General features: G+C 39.6%; 1 protein-coding gene across 1 annotated transcript in view; it reads right to left on the bottom strand.

Moving 5' to 3' along the window:
• The window catches only part of ERCC6 (ERCC excision repair 6, chromatin remodeling factor), an 82,166-nt gene that overhangs the window by 52,329 nt on the left and 11,625 nt on the right, over positions 1–18,212 (bottom strand). The window contains exons 3-4 of the mRNA XM_030569100.1: positions 17,733–17,841; positions 13,966–14,698 (exon numbers count right to left, since the gene is read on the bottom strand). Of these exons, the coding sequence (XP_030424960.1) occupies positions 13,966–14,698; positions 17,733–17,841 (842 nt within the window). The remainder of the gene's footprint in view (positions 1–13,965; positions 14,699–17,732; positions 17,842–18,212) is intronic.

Raw genomic sequence — 18,212 nt, 5'->3', positions numbered from 1 at the left:
AAAAAGCCTACGTCACCTTATATGCTATCCACCCTTTTGCTGTTCAACACTTACTGTTTCAGGTAGGAAATGATGATAGTAATTTGAAATTACAGAGAGATTTCAGGTAGGCAGTGTAATTATCCAAGCCAGAACTTGGAGAAGTCACTGGGGTTCTCACTTCTCTTATGAAAAGTGAGAAAAGATCTTAAATACCCAAAGTAGTAGGCATCTTGGGTTTTTGTCTTATTCAAAATATGTACTTCCAATAGCACTGTGTTCCCCATCTCCAGGCTGGGAGAAACTGAATCAATATTGACTGAGTAGGAAGAGTACTGAAAAACTAATACCAGTTCATGTAGCTTTTAAGCAGTCCTGGGAAGTCTTTCATCCAATGCTATCAGATCTAACTGTGCTAAGCTTGCACATTCATAGAATTTTCACATACGGTGGTATAGCTGTGGGACAGATGGAGAACGTGCTATCATGCTGCTGCTCTGGAGGCACGGCACAAGAGCAGTCATCAATATTTCAGTTAATAAAAGGTTACCACATACTGTAAGAACCAGATAATGAGATGACTATTTCTTTATAGCCTTTTGAAAAACTAGCTAGCAGGAAAGTCTGTGCCTGCTGAAATTCTGTCCCCGCCAATGAATCTGCAGTTTTTCCCTTCGAAACATGCAAATACTCTACTGCCCACCTTAAGTATATATCACACAGGAAAGTATATACCTCACTGCAAAAACCATTATGAGGTGGAGAGAGAGATTTAAATAACCAAATATGTAGAGCAAAATGATGACTTCAGGGGAGAAGGTGGGTATAATAGTAGCCTACAAGTATTTGAGAAATATAAGCAAATAAGCAGAGAGATGAATTGTTTAGGATGGTCCAAAAGGTTGTAAACAGTAGCAAAAGGATTAAAATGAGTGAAGGAAAATTTAGGCTGAATACTAGGATATGCGTCTTAACAGTGAGCTATTATGCTGTGGAACAGTCTCACCGGTGAAGCGCTGGATGTCTCAGCTCTTAGCACAGTTAGATCTGATAGCACTGGATGAGAGACTTCAACTCTAGACTGGAGAAAGCACTAGAGAATGTACTCTCCAAAACAATTCTACAATGGCACAATAGGGGATGGACAAGATGGGACCCAACAGATCTTTACAACTCTGCTTTCTATGATGCATAAACATTATAGCTGAACAATTTCTGCCCCCAACTAACATTTAAGCTCTTAAGGTTTACTAGTGGGAATATTAACACTTGAATTTTTAGTTAGCTCAGGCTCCCTCTGTTGACTAGATAGCTGCAATAGCAGAAAAAAATTACTGCAAGATAATGGAATAACAGGGTTTATTTATTTTCAGTTTTATCACAACAGGGTGATAGATTAAAGAGATATTGATAATCTGAAGGATATTTACACACCTCTTCTGAAACTCATCCTTCCTTTCTTCACCATAATGATTAATCTCTCTCTTAAATATCTTATTATACAGTATTATGCAAAGTGTATTGTACCTCAAGCATAAGTGTGACAAAGTGGGTGACGTAATATCTTTTATTGGACCAACTTCTGTTGGTGAGAGACACAAGCTTTCGAGTTTCCACAGAGCTCTTCTTTAGGTCTGAGAAACGTAAGGTTTCATCTACATGTACAGTGGTGCAGCTGTGCCGCTGTAGCACTTCAGTGAAGATGCTACTACCTTAACAGGAGAGCTTCTCCTGTTGGCTAAATAAATCCACCTCCCAAGGACAGTAGCTGTGCCAACGGAAGAAAATTTCCCATTGACATAGCACTGTCCACACTGACGAGGGTTAGGTTGGGTTAACTTATGTCGCTCAGGGGTAGGGATTTTTCACACCCGAGTGATGTAGTTATACCCATAGAAGTCTGTAGTGTAGATCTGGCATCAGAGTCTCACAGCTAAATATAAGGTGGAAAAAAATGTTTAGCATAAGTAGTTAACACATATTTCAAGGGACCAATCAAAGTGAAGTGGTGTGTTAACACCCCTCCAGACATAGGGAGGAAAGGAGGAGGGGGGAAAACTAAGCTGGGTGGGGAGGGGAGCAGGTTGTCAGGGGTTATAGATTGTTCTAATAAGTCATAAATCTGGTGTTTCTATTCAGTCCATGATTTTTAGTCTAGCAAAGTTACGAATTTAAGCTCCAAAGCTTGTCTTTTAAAAGTGTTGTGCAGGTTTCCTTTGAGGATGAGGACTGGGAAGTCAGCTATAGAGTGATCACTTTGTGAGAAGTGTTCACCCACAGGTGATGTGGTGTTTCTGTCTCATCATTCTTTTGCCAGAGTTCATTCAGGAGCCCTAATAGCAACTATGTGGGTTAAACCAGACAATCACTATACTCTCAAATGAACTTTAAACAGACTGAATTAAGGGACAAAGACATTGCTCTGTAGTAGTTTTCCAACCAGAAAACTGTTACCTTCCCAGGATTCACTTACAGCCTATTTCTAGGGAACTCAGCAATAAACCTGTAACTTCGACTATGCAGAGCAAGAACATGGATAACTACTGCCACCTATGCATCAATTAATAACCTAGGGAGATGGCTGGATAGTGAAACTGACCAGTGCCTCGTGATGCTGGTCAGTTTTGCTGAGGCCAGCTCCATTAGTAAAGCACTTTGGCTCCACTGTATAGAGGCTATAAGCCTGTAAGAACAAAACTTATGAAGAAGAAACAGACATTAAACAAGAAATGAAGAGGTATATGCAAAAAAATGAGAATATGGGGGGAAATGAATAGCTGAGGTCTTCATACTAACAGTTTTCTAACCAAAAATTAAGTGGGTTACAAATATTTATAAGCAAGTTCCTAAACTGTCTCATTTGGCCACATTCCATGAAATAAAATGTTTACACCCCTGATTAGTCTAAAAAGCAAGACACAGAAGAAGTTACTTTAAAAAAAAAAGCAACATTCTTTCCCTGCACTCCTTTAAATAGTCATGCACACGACAGATGCACTCTGACTCGTGTAGGTATTTTCTACAGTCACGAGCATATGTACTTTCCCCCACCCTGTCTAAAAATGCTGAGGAAATGCTGTATTTCATATTCACATACAGTGAATATATTTGGGATTTTTCTGTTCCCATCTACATGAGCTACCATGCACAGTTTATGCAAATACCACCAAATTAATGGTGAATCGATGGTAAAATTTGATAAATGCTGACATCATAAAATGTAGGACTGGAAAGGACCTGTGGGAAGGGAGACATGGGTCTGAATTTGTTGAGTAGATTAGTCTATCCAGAAAAAAAATATCAACAAGTCAAACAGAGAAGGAAACACTATCATAATCATACTAAATATCTTACATTGTTTCAATACTGACTGCAGGGGCACAAATAGAAGGGAAATGCATTTCAGTGGCTTTTAAGTCAATTTATCATGTAGTTGACAAACTGGGCAGTAATTTGGATAACGAAGGACCCAATCTCTAATTTTATCCTTCCAATAAGAATCATCACTAGGAAGTAATGAAAGTTTTATTCTCCGCTGGGAAGAAATATAGCACCTTCTCATGAATACTGGAGAAAGTAATCAAGGAGCAGCCATAAGGATACTACATCCAATTGTAGTCACTGAAAGCTGCAGGTGCTCAGCACTTTGCAAGGAGTCATGTTTGGCCATGGAATGTTTGAAAGCCAGATGTCTCAGATTACACAAACCTATTTTGTAAAAGAGGCCTAGACTATATTGGTTAAGTCTGCTAACTTTCTAGGTACCAAATAATTTTATGTCCGCAGTCTGAGTTGGTGCATTATGCAGTTTATTTTTCTTTGGGAACGTTTCTCTTTTGCAAACTTTGTATCTGTTATTTTATTCAAGTGTTACACTACAAGAAACTAGTATTAAAATATTTTGGTGCTACATCTCCTCCACAGGTAATTGTAGCTTTCATTAGTACCAAGTTTATATGAAATGGCTGCAATTTGTAACTGTCTCCAATATTATCAACATTTTCCAAAGCTTGGTATTAGGTTACCATATGTATTAAGAAATCCTGTGAACAGAATGCTAAGGCACTGTATTAAGGAACATTTGAAATATAATAGTCCATGATACTTTAAAAGTAAATAATGAAGTTTTGCAGCAACTTGTTTTTGCAGTAATGGAAGTATGGAAACATAAGGTTTGCCATAATAGCTCAGACAGGCCACACAGTTCAGTATCCTTTCCCCAGCAGTGACAAATATCTGACGCAAGCCAGAAACAGTTCACTGTACCTAATCAATTGTACAATGTAGTTTATGGGGTGGGAAAATTCCTTACTAACCCCAGGTTAGGCCTTACTAGGATAACTGAGCAATAAAAGAAATACAGATGTTAATGTATCACATAACATGCTGCTTGAAATTCTCAGCAACCTTACTGAGAAATCTCTTCATTTTTCATGTTATTAATTATCACTGACCCAAGAGTAGCCTCAGTCTGCAAAAGTAGTGGAAAAACCATGCCTCATGCAGTTAAATCATTCTTAATATAGGAGTGAATTTGGAAAGCAAGCTCAAATTCCATTTATTTCAATACCCAAGGAAGAAATTCCACAACAGAAGCACAGTAATGAGCACAATATGATTTTAAAAAATATACTCAGGAACCAAGCTGAGTGTTTAATATAGTTTACAATTCTGTAGCACAATATGTTCTCTGTTTTAGATAGCTAAGAATCCCTTACTGATTAGTCTCATCTGCTAAACTGAGACATTTGGTGTTACTTTTCTGATCTGACTTTTTATATGTCTATATGAGTGGATTTAATTGGTATGTCCTAGCAGATGAAATACATGCAGTTAGTAGCACAAACCTCAGAGAGTAAATTAAGACTGATGTAGACAATTATGCACTTGAGCTTAGAATGAAAGGTGCATTCAGAGAGCGAACCGGAATACATCTTCATTTGCATCTTGGCGTTGTCATTTTAAAGACCAGTCAGGATGCTCTGTCTAAGAGAAGGTCTTCACGGAAAGGTAATGTTTCAGCATTTCCTTTTTTTAATTTATACCTCTGAAATTATGAAGCGTTTGAATCACTGAATCTCCCTGGGTAGGAGAGAGAAATAATATGTAAATGCTGACCTGGCCAGGGAAAAAAGCAATTCAGTTTTCATGTCTTGGTATTTTTGACTGAATTCTCTGGGGCCAATAGCCATTTGCACTTCCATGAACTCAGGGGACTATCAGACACACACAGGTCGGGAGGTGTAGAAAAAGGAAGCCTTTCCAACGCTGACTATCCGCCCATGGGCACATCTACACAGAGATAAAAGCCCCAAGGCATAGCCATCACTGGCCCAAGTCAGCTGACTCAGGTTCAAAGGGCTTGGGCTTGTAGGGCTAAACATTGCCATATAGATGTTTGGGTTCGGGCTGGAGCCCAAGCTCTGGGACCAACCACCCTTGCAGGATCCCAGAGCTCGGGCTCCAGCCTGAGCCTGAAAGTCTATACAGCAATTTTTCAGTCCCAGGGCCTGAGCCAGCTGACTCAGGCCAACCATGAAATTTTCATCCCTGCGTACACATAACCTATGTGTGCTTGATAGGGACTGAACTCTGTGGGCAGAAAGTTCTCTCCCATGCTCTCCTCTGGAAATCTATGGAAATGCACCACCTAAGTAATTTGCACAATATGGATTGGAAATCCACCCCTGGAAGCATCTGAAAAGAAAGCATTGGTGGCTGCCATGGAGACACAGATGGCAAGGAAGCACCGTTGAAGCAAAAGATCTCTGTAAAGATGACTTCTGACTCTATGAATTTCCCCAGATACAGATACTGTAATAGTGACAAACTCCACAACATAAATGCTTGATAATTTAAATGCAATATATGAAGAAAAGGTAAGATACCCAAGTTATAGTTAAATTCAATTAAACACCCCACCACACCACTCTGGACTTATTTCTGAAGGGAAACCCATCATAATAAAAACACTTTAAAAGTGACTGTTGATGAGAGATATCTTTTCATTTTGTAAGATGCTTCAGATTGTTCAGGAGAAAGATACAAGAAAACCAAAGATGTTTACTTGCAAAGAGTTTGACAGATCCAACAAGTTTTGTATATAAATGTATATAAACTTTACAAATAAATATTGGTACTGTGCACTTTTATTTGTATCTTCTGAACTTAAATAGAGGAAATCAGCAAAACATGCAATTTCTAATCATGAGCAATTAAATCTTGAAATTAATCAGCTTTGTCTTCACCCTACAGTTACAAGGAAAAGGAGGCAGCATTTTAGGACTCCATAGACCTAACTTTAGTCATCTCTGCCTTAAGAGAGCTGAAGTTTAAGTGTAATGAATTGCAACAACATAAAGACACCCTGTTAGTAGGGATTGAACCTGGGATCTTCAGCACCAGAACTATGGGACTCTACTGCAGAAACTGACAAACTCTTTAGCCAATAATTATTAGAATGAGGGTCAGTGGGCAATGATGACACATTTATATTTTTACTTAAATAAATCAAACCTACCTCTCAGAGCTGATTCAGAACTGGGAGGTTATAGATATTAGCAGCCTCTTATCTTTATCCTCTCTTATTGTTTGTTACTCTTACTTGTTGTGTCTTGTCTTAAAAAATTAGATTTTAACCATCTCAGGTTGGGATAATACTTCTCTATGTGTCTGCTCAACAGGCCCCAAGCCCTGACTGGGGGCTTTGGGTGCTATTGTAAAATAAACTGGAGTAGACATAAGTTGCAAGCTGTTCTAGTCTCCAATTACAGCCACTAGAAGTGAACATGATTCATATGAACTAAGCCAGTTTTTTTACACAAGATAATACACTTAAAGTAACTGAGGCACGCACGCTCAATTCTGTAACTACATTTCCTCTCTTCCTCGTTACTGATTACATCTTGCTTCATGGAATTAGACCTCCTGCTTCCTTAAAGTAACCATATGAAGAAAAGAAAGACCCCAGAACTATCACATATTTGACCTGTTTATTGCAAAAACACAAACTTCCACTTTGGAAATGGTCTCTTGATCTAGAAGGCCATAGCAGTATTACACCTCGCTAATTATCAGACTTCAACACCACAATACTTTCACCCTGATGCAGGACAATCCCTTCAACTCCCCCTCCTCACAAAGTTTTATGTTTAAGACTTGTTTTCTGCCTTACAAACACAGCACTTCACTCAGCATCTAGCCCTAAAGTACTGTTATGTTAAGTACTCCTAAAAGATTTTTCCCTCCTTCCTCAGGAGTAAAATTTACTGAAATCTCATCCAGTCATTTGTATCCAAAACTAAAAACTGACATGGAACTAGACAGAAATGTTATTTGCTCTCATTTACAAGGCATTCTTAATATGCTTCTTAATTCACTGCATTTTATTTTCTAGTAGCATTTCCCATAATGGAGATTACCTGGGGGTATCAACATAAAAATGTCAATGTGGACAGCTGCAGTTTAACAGCCACAATAACTGTAGCTATGAAATTTTTAAGAGATGGAATGTTTTGGTGGCAATTACAGTTATTGATATTTCTAAAATTCATTTAAGCTTTTATTGTAACTTTAGCAACTTAAAGAAATGTAGTCTATGATATGACTTTGCTAAGGATAAATTGTCACAATCTTAACATTATTAAAAAATCTGAATGAATTTAACTGTGAATCATATTAAAACTTTCAATCAAAATAAATTACTCTTGATGAAAACACTGAATTAAAAATGATTTAATATTGACCTATTTTAATGGAAGAGTACAGCTTCATTCAATAAAGTAGTAAATATTTTACTGATTAATACATTTATTAATACTTTAGCACAGCCTACAAAAAAGTCGGTCTTTGGCCCTATCGACATTACTCAGATTAATCCCCTATTGAAATCCCCATACAGAAGAATTACATAACTAACATGAGGTTTTACTTTGAAAAGTGACATCATGTGATTCCATGCCTATTGTCTTATCAATTCCAGCTCTGGTCTCTCAATCTGGGACCTGAAAGTAAAACTGAGCTCTTTCTAGGCAAGGCACCCCCACCAACAATAAGGATTCTGCAATTGGAACTTGAGTTACTAATCATTTTTATCTATGCTATCTTGGACCAACATCTTCCCTAAGGACAGCTAGGCTTCACTTCTATTAGGAATGAACAGAGCAGGGGTCGGCAAACTTTCAGAAGTGTGCGCCATGTCTTTATTTATTCACTCTCATTTAAGGTTTTGCGTGCCAGTAAAACATTTTAATGTTTTAAAAGGTCTTTCTATAAGTCTATAATATATAACTAAACTATTGTTGCATGTAAAGTAAATAAGATTTTTAAAATGTTTAAGAAGCTTCATTTAAAATTAAATTAAAATACAGAGAGCCCCAGACGGGTGGCCAGGACCTGGGCAGTGTGAGTGCCACTGAAAATCAGCTTGCGTGCCACCTTTGACACACGTGCCATAGGTTGCCTACCCCTGGAATAGAGGCAGTGGCTGTCAAGGTTACAGGGCTAGCTGCACCTCCTGACACCTCTGATCTCTCTCAGTGCATCACGTCAGATGACAGGCCCTCAACCTTTACCTCCTTGGATTGGAATCTCATGATTCTCCTGCTCCTGGAGTCTTAGGTTAAAGCTTCCTGTGTACTAACTACAATTTCTCAGCAAGTCCAACTGGACTCGACACCTGCAAGTTTTCTCTTCAGGAGCTGTGACCAGTGTACAACAGAGTGACCAAGCAACTTTCTTAAAGTACTGTTTAATCTTAACAGTAGGAACATAGAAAAGCAGACAAGTAAAAGGATTTAAAAAACAATAAAATCGTCTAAATAGGTGTCTATCTCACCTGATGCTTACCATCCCCCAGAAGGCCCAACTACTTCAGAACCCTGCTGCAAGGCCTGATTGTGTCATCCTGTTCCTCACATACAGTCCCTGACAACTGCTTCTCCCCCACCTCTCTAGAGAGAGCAAGGGCATGTCTATATAGAGTTAGTGCACAGCAAGCCGTGGTGTAGTTTGCAGCAGACTAGAGCACAGGGTGAACCTGGCTACCCAATACTAAAGGTTACATGGTGCGCTTTGACCTACTGCTTTTCAGCAGCTATCTAAATAATCAGGTCACATAAATTACAGATCAGCCCTATGTCCTTCATAGTGGCCAATTTAAAGAGGACATCTTTACTAAGGGCATTTTTAGCCTCACTTCCTTTGAGAACAATGGGAAATGGCCATCATTCTCAAAGAGGGAAATTCATAGTGGAATGCTCTGTAGCAGAAGAAGCTTTCAATAAAAAAAAAAAAAAATGGTAAAAATTACCATTACTCTTTAAACAAAAAAAAAAAATAAAGGGGGGCTTCAAAGTAGCCTATATACAAGGTTTCAATGAGTAAAGTACATTGTAAGGTTGAAACATTTGTCTTATTCCATTACCTACTACAGACCATCTAACCAGGAAAAAGAGTGGATGAGGCTTTTTTTAAACAACTAACAAAATCAGCCAAAGCACAGGACTTGTCTGGGTAGTTGAAGTCCCCCATCACCACAATCTGTTGGGAATATAACACAGTAGGGCACAGATTATCCAACAAGTCCTTGGAATGTATTGGAAACAGTTTTTTATTTCAGAAGGTGGAGAAATCTACTATAGGAGAGGCTGTTATAGATTTCATTTTGACAAATAGGGGGGAACTGGTTGAGAATTGAAAGTGGAAGGCAGCTTGGGTGAAAGTGACCATGAAATGAAAGAGTTCATGATTCTAGGGAATGGTAAAAGGGAACAAAGCACGATAAAGATAATGGATTTCAAGAAGGCAGCTTTAGCAAACTCAAGGAGTTCATAGGTAAGATCCCATGGGAAGCAAGTGTAAGGAGAAAAACAGTTCATGAAAGTTGGTAATTTTTCAAGGAGCCATTTTTAAGGGCACAAGCAAACTATTCCACTTCATAGGAAAGGTAAGACGTACAGCAAGAGACCAGCCTGGCTTAACCAGGAGATCTTCAATGATCTGAAACTCAAGAGAGAGTGCTACAAAAAGTGGAAAGTAGGTCAAATTACAAAGGATAAATATAAACAAACAGAAGCGTGTGGGATAAAATTAGAAAGGCCAAGGCAAACAAGAAGATTAAACTAGACAGAGACAGAAAGGATAAGAAAACGTTCTACAAACACTTAGAAGCAAGAGGAAGACCAAAGACACGGTAGGCCCGTTACTTGATGATGGGGGGGAAACAATAACAGAAAATGTGGAAATGGCAGTAGTGCTAAATGACTTTTGTTTCAGTTTTTAACAAAAATTTTAGTAGCAATTGGACATCTAACATAGTGAATGCCAGTGAAAATGAGGTGGGATATGAGGCTAAAACAGGGAAAACACACATTAAAAATTACATAGACAAGTTAGATGTCTTCAAATCACCAGTGTCTGATGAAATACATCCTAGAATACTCAAGGAGCTGACTGAGGAGATATCTGAGCCACTAGCGATTATCTTCAAAAAGTTGTGGAAGATGGGAGAGATTGCAGAGGACTGGAAAATGACAAATACAGTGCAAAAATACATAAAAATGAGCACAACCCAGGGAATTATAGACCAGTCAGCTTAACTTCAATACTCAGAAAAACAATGGAGCAAATAACTAAGCAATCGATTTGCAAACACCTAGAAGATAATAAGGTGATAAGTAAGTCAATGTGTATTTGTCAAGAACAAATTGTGTCCTACCAATCTAATAGCTTTCTTCGACAGCCTTGTGGATGGAGAAGTAGTAGATGTGGTATATCTTGACTTTAGTAAGGCTTTTGATACTGTCTTGCATGATCTTATAAACAAACTATGGAAATACAACCTAGATGGAGCTACTATAAGGTGGGCGCATGACTGGTTGGAAAAACGTTCCCTGAAAGTAATCAGTGATTCACAGTCAAGCTGGAAGGGCATATCAAGTGGGGTCCTGCAGAGATCGGTCTTGGGTACGGTTCTGTTCAATATTTTCACCAATGATTTAGATAATGGTATAGAGAGTACACTTATAAAGTTTGTGGACAATACCAAACTGAGAGGGGTTGAAAGTGCTTTGGAGGATAGGATTAAAATTCAAAATGATCTGGACAAACTGGAGAAATGGTCTGAAGTAAATAGGATAAAATTCAGTAAGGACAAATGCAAAGTACTCCATTTAGGAAGGAACAATCAGTCACATACATACAAAATGGGAAATGATTGCCTAGGAAGGAGTACTGCAGAAGGGATCTGGGGGTCATAGTAGATCACAAGTTAAATTGACTCAACAGAGTAACACTATTGCAATAAAAGCAAACATCATTCTGGGATGTATTAGCAGGAGCATTGTAAGCAAGACACAAGATACAGGTTGATACAACCTCAGCAGGAGTATTGTGTCTAGTTCTGGGCGCCACATTTCAAGAAAGATGTGGACAAATTGGAGAAAGTTCAGAGGAGAGCAACAAACATGACTAAAGGGCTAGAAAACACGACCAACGAAGAAAGATTGAAAGAATTGGGTTTGTTTTGTTTAGAGAAGAGAAAACTGATGGAGGATATGATAATAGTTTTCAAGTAAATAAAAGCTTGTTACAAGAGGGAAGGAGAAAAATGGTTCCTGTTAACCTCCGAGGATAGGAAAAGAAGTAATGGGCTTAAATTGCAGCGAGGTTTAGGTTGGACATTAGGAAAAACTTCCTATCAGGGTAGTTAAGTACTGAAATAAATTGCCTAAGGAGTTTGTGGAATCTCCATCATTGGAGGTTTTTAAGAGCAGTCAGACAATCACCTGTCAGGGATGGTCTAGATTAGTGTTTCCCAAAGCGTGGTACGCATACCTCTGGTGGTACGTGAAAGGGCTTCACTCCAGCTGGCAAGGGGCCAGTAGCAGGCTGAGCCAGGCCGGCGGCCGGGACCCCATGTAGCAAGGGGCCCGCAATGGGCTAAGCAGAGCCGGCAGACAGAACCCCAGACCCGCGGCGGGCTGAGCAGCTCAGCCCGCTGCCGGCCCGGGGTCCCATTCACCGGTCCCACTCAGCCTGCTGCCGGCCAGGGGTCCCATTCACTGGTCCCGCTCAGCCTGCTGCCGGCCAGCGGTCCCCGTTCAACCAGGCCGGCAGCGGGCAGCAGGGACCCCGAGTGGCAAGGGCCGGCAGCGGGCTGAGTGAGGCCGGCATCCAGGATCCCAGACCCGCAGCAGGCTGAGCGGCTCAGCCCGCTGCAAGCCCAGGGTTTCGTCCACCGGTCCCGCTCAACCTGCTGCCAGCTGGGGGTGCCGTTTACCCAGGCCAGCAGCGGACTGAGCGAGGCCGGCGGTCACGACCCCTAGTGGCAAGGGGCTGGCAGTGGCCCGAGAGGGGCCTCCTCCCAAAAATTATCTTCATCAAAGAAGGGGTATGCCAGTAAGACAAATGTCTTAAAAGGGGTACGCAAGTGTTGCAAGTTTGGGAAACACTGGTCTAGATAATATTTACTCCTGCCTTGAGAACAGGATGACCTCTCAAGGTCCCTTCCAGTTTTATGATTCTATGATTAAGATTATTCAGGTCCAAAAAAGGCTGATCTGACACAGGGTGCTACATTTCTTAAAGGATCAATTAATTTTAACTCAAACTAATTGAACAATTTATTTGTAAATTCTCAGATAATTAATTCTGTATTAAAAGAGCAAGTGCTATAAGTCTGGGAAAGAGACTCTGTTCTTCTGACAGAACAAGATGATTTAATCGTGCTTAATGTGCAAAATTCAACAACCTTACTACAGAATCACAACCAGCATTTCTGTAACAATTCTGGTGTTTATACATGAGCCAGAATAGAATCCAGTTTCCTATCTCAAACGTGTGCTGATTTAACAGAATCCAAGCACCTTCTGCTCCTCATCCCCTGACCACCGCTCTCGGGACCCCTGCCCCTAACTGCCCCCCCATCCCAGGATCCCACCCCCTTATCCAAGCCCCCTGCTCCCTGTCCCAACTGCCCTTCTGACCCCTATCCACATCCCTGCCCCCTGACAGTCCCACCGGGACTCCCACTCCCAACCCTCCCTGTTCCACATCTCCTGACCGACCCCTCAGAACCTCTACCCCATCCAACCGCTCCCTTACCAGCAGCAGGAGCTCACAGCTGTGACATGCAACCAGAGCCAGCCGTGCTCCCCACGCTGCCCAGCGGGAGCAGCAGGCCAGAGCGCAGCTGCGTGGGAGCGGGGGAGGGGCCGGGGACTAGGCTCCCCGGCTGGGAGCTCAGGGGCCAGGAAGGACGGTCCTGCAGGCCATAGTTTGTCCACACCTGGTCTAAAACTAACTTTTCTTTAGTGCAAATGGGAACTCTCCTACAGACATCAGAACTTCCCGTTGAAAGGCCTCCAAACACTCAACAGGCTATATAAAAATACTACTGTACAAAACTACCATTTAATTAAGAGTTAATTCCTCTTGGGCAGCAAAATTAATGGGTTATAGCAGAAGACTAGGACTCGGAACTCCTAGCTTTTATTCTCTGGTCTATCAGTGATTGTGTGCGCAAGACACTGGGCAAGTTACAATCTCCTCGTACTTGAGTATTCCTATCTGTACAATAGGAGGAATGATACTTGTACATCTCTGTAAACCATACAAAATCCTTTACGAAGTGCTACAGAAGTAAACAGAATTATTTAGTAATACTACACAATCCCCCAAACTGCCTTATTTTTCATGTATTGATTTTTGGCCATTCTGAAAAACAATGAAGTAGAAATTGTTTATTTCACAACGCAGGCTCTTTAACAGCAGGAAATCAGACACTGAGGTCCTTATAATTATAGAATATTCCCAATATCATTAAAGCCTTTTAGAAGTCTGCATGTGGATATTTTTATTGGCTCAGTCTATGTTTAATTTTACAACCCCCTCCCTTCAGCTGAATTCTTGAAAGTATATTTCAGCCACTGTGTGTGTGTGTGATATCACCTATAAAAGTTACTAACAAAGCCTTCTTGGACTAACCTTAGCCTTTGTTTATAGTAATCTTCATCTCCATCATCTCTGCATCTCTTTACTCTACGATTTCCTACTGTATTCTCTTCCTCTTCCTCAGAGCTTGGGAAGAAGTCTTCATCCTCCTCAGCTTCTTCCTTAAAGTTTCTCTTCCCTGAATGTTTTCTTCCTCCCGGCAAAGTCTTCAGTTCATAATCAGAATTATCATCAGCATGAAAAAATGCTGCCTCGTCCTCCTCTTCTGTATTAAAAAGTTCCTCATCAGGCATATATTCTGACTCTTCACTGTCATCCCCGTCTTCACCTCTCAGCTTCTCCTTGACCTCAGGAAGTCTCTTTTCCTTGGGAATTCCTATCTTAAATTGGATCTGAAGAGCATGGTTCTGAAGTTTCTTCATGTGCTTTCTCAGGCGCTTGTCTGTTTTTGACAGGGTTCTGGTTTTGCCCCTCTTTCCCTTTATGACTAATGTGGGAGTTGCATATTGAATGTTCTTGGTCTGTGTTTTATTCTTTGCTCCCTTCTTAAGGCCTGACCTCTTTCTTTCAGACGACAGCTTAGCTTGATCTGCCAAATACTTTTCAAAATCAGATGCTTCATTTAGCATTAACCTGCGTGGCTTCTTTTCTATCTTCTGAGGGACCTTAGTTCCAAATGGGGTCATCTGACCAGTACGAATGAGTTCCTCCCATTCTGTTTCCTGGACTGGCATGAGCATACTGCCAAGAGACGATGGACCAGGCTCTGCAAAGAGACTCAGAACATTCATTTCTTATCTGCAAATTCATTAATGTGCTCTAAGTAATATCCCACAGTTCAAACAGGTAAGTAGGTTTGTTTTAACCTTTAAATTTATTCATTTTAATAATATATAAAGCATCAATCCTGAAACTAATACTGTTCCTCATACATTGTACAGAATAAAACAAAATTCCATCCAACTAATTCAATGGTTAGAGAAAACAGCCATACAAACTAAACTGGAGGTAAAAAGAGAGAAAAAAAAAAAAGTGTTCCAAAAAGGAAAAGAATGAAAGAGAGGCAAAATGGTCAGATAACACTTTACATGTACAGTATATAGCACCTTTTATATCAAAGTGTTTCTCAAACTATACACACAGTGCAATCACTTCTCCCACCACTGAAATCAGCCATTTCTAACATGAAGCATATCTGCAAAGATAATCAGAAATTAAGTCAATATCCACATCATCAATCTCCAAGCATTAACCCACTGTCGTCACAACATTCAGTACCACTAACACACTAACGTCCTCTCCGACATACTGACTTTCCACAAGTCAAAAGACTGAAAATCCCACACACCACCTGAATTTTGATCTTCCAACACTACAATTAATAATTTAATGGCTATTATACTCAAACTTGTAGTCTTAGCATTTCTTCACACCATACATCAGAGAAGGGACACAAAGCCGATTATACACTCAAAGTTTCTTACCTTATGAAATACGAAATCAAACATCTACTACAGATCATTGCCATCTACCTTCTGATTATGACTTAAAAAATAGCAACTAGACAGAACACAAAACAAAACTGCACAAAAATTACTGAACTGTTTATACACCACACTCACTGGTCTATATGTATATGCATTCGCAACATGATGCATAACAAAAAGTTGGCAGGTACACTAAGGGACTGGTGCAGTATCTGCAACCACTTTAGCTCATGTTTTAAAAACAGTGGTTATCAAGATGCTGGTATCTCTAAACTCCATTTCTTCGATTCAGTGCCCAATTCAAGTACTTGCCAGAATTTCCCAGATACTCACACTGCATCCACAAGCTCATTTCCTCCACATTCCTCTTTATTAATGTTTCTTGATGAGACAATTAAATATCTCCACAATACAACTCTTCCTCTTCCTCAGCCTTCCCACCAGAAAGACAGAAATTACAGTTCCAATGCTGTAAGGTACTTAAGGGTACACCTGGATCAGATTGTATGACTGGGGCCCCTGTCACTGAACCTGCACAGTAGTTAAGCTTGTGCTTAACTTTAAGCATGAGTAGTCCCACTAAATTCAGTGAGATTACAAATGTACCTAACTACATTTCCATATCAGGACCAATGTTAGTAAACACCAAATACAGAATTTAGTTAATCTGTGTAGTCGATTTTTTTTTTAAAGTCGTACCATATTCTAAAACGGTCCAATTGAACACTTACTTATTTCATTCAAGGGGAAACTAATTTAAAATTTATGCCTAATTTTCCAAAAAAAAGCTATTAATTTAAATTACTACACCTCTACCTCGATATAATGCTAACCATGGGAGCCAAAAAAATCTTACTGTATTATAGGTGAAACCGCGTTATATCAAACTTGCTTTGATCCACTGGAGTGTGCAGCCCCCCACGGAGCACTGCTTTACCGTGTTATATCTGAATTTGTGTTATATCGGGTCACATTACATCGAGATAGAGGTGTATGTTTCTTTTGCTACACATCCTGAGTGTGATGAGCAAGTGTAAAAGTAACTTGAGTTTAATGTTCTTTGAACAGATACGATTGCTCTTTAAGATCAAATATACCCTGCTAGAGCTTTATGTTAACTTTTTTATATGTTTGCATGTTATGTCTAGGTATTTATAAGCTAATCATGATAGCATCAGAACACTATTTCCTTCTAAATATTTATTTACAGAAGACAAGGATTCAGTAATCACATATGTAGCTATTTCCATAAACTCATTTACCAGATTAGGTAACTGTAAGCTTTCAGAAATAAGAACACAAATTGGATGTAAAGACCCATCATGACTAAGCTACATTTCCTCGTACCAAATGCCCGAGTTTTAATGCACAGAGCATAAAAGGAAGGATCTTATGGTGTATTTCTACTCATAAAAACGACGGTCAAAGCAGCACGTTCTTATTCCACAGATCTATTCCAACTCAAATCTACCACTTCTACTGTCAAAAATAAGTCTTTGCTGCTTTTTACTCCTGTATGACCTGCAGATCCAACACAGATATGAGTGACAGAGCTGGAACCTATTCAACTAATGTGTCAGAACAGTATTACAAATTTCAATGAGCTACCCCTGTGTAAACTCACTGAAGTCTAATGGGGTTGCACAGATGTCAATGGGTATCTATTTTGGCCTTCAGAATTTTGATGACTAGTGATGATGTATAAGACAGAAAGATACCAGCCTGACTAAGAACTCATGCTGGGTTTGCAGAGGGCAGTAAGAAAAAACAAACAAACAAACAAAAACACATGATCAGTTAGATTTGATCTTGGAAACATTGAGACAATTATCAAAGTATTCCATAAAAAACTGTTATTCTTACACTGTACAGCTCATACAACAGATTTTTTTTTTAATTTCTAACAAGTGTTTCCTACCAAGATACGAAAACCAATTTTGTGAGTACTGATTGATGGCTGATTATAAAATGTAATTCAATCATTACACTAGCTTTATCACATTAGCTGTGAAAAATGTTAAGATTTCCAATTTATTAAGCCCAATACTCTAATGTGCATCAGTCCTCCCTACTGAACTAAGTACAGATCTACTTTCAGTCTTTAAAAATCCCCATATGGATACTCAGAGATCTGCAATTCTGCAGGTGCAGAGAATTAAGCGTTCCTAAAATCATTCTTTGAAAACAAACCACTGAAATTTATTTACTCATGTTCACTGGCAAAGATCTTGGCAATGAGCTTCAAACAACAAAAGACATTACATAGACATGACAGAAATGCAAAAAAAGATTTGCAATGGCATTTTCCCTCACCTTCATCGTCCTGAAATTCAACATCATTTATTCCAACGAGAGTCTCTGCTCCACCAAGAACTGCTTGGAGACGCTTTTGTTTTGCTTTAATCTTTTTTAACTGTTGTTCCTTGAATGACAATAGTGTACAAAATTTAAAACTCTTGGTAGCAGACTTGCTTTTCTTACAAACAAGGTTCAAGCTTTATTAATATGTTAAGTAGCAGGTTAGCATTTTGCTTCTGAAACAAGTTCAAATTTTGATATGATTCCAAGTGATAAAAATGCCTGCGGAAGGTGTCATCCCAGCACCTGGTAGGTAGTTCTCTACATAATCCATACACATCCACACCCCCAGTTTGGCACATTTCATCATGACTGGGGCACAAATTTTTAACAGTGCACTAATTCAGGTGTGCATGCACAGCATATGCTTGCAAACACCAGATGGGCATGCACAAGTTAAGATTGTGCATGCAAACAAATCTCATTTGCATCAGA

This window comes from Gopherus evgoodei, chromosome 7 (genome assembly GCF_007399415.2).
Source record: "Gopherus evgoodei ecotype Sinaloan lineage chromosome 7, rGopEvg1_v1.p, whole genome shotgun sequence".
NCBI lineage: Eukaryota > Metazoa > Chordata > Testudines > Testudinidae > Gopherus > Gopherus evgoodei.
This window is presented reverse-complemented; position numbering and strand designations above follow the sequence as displayed.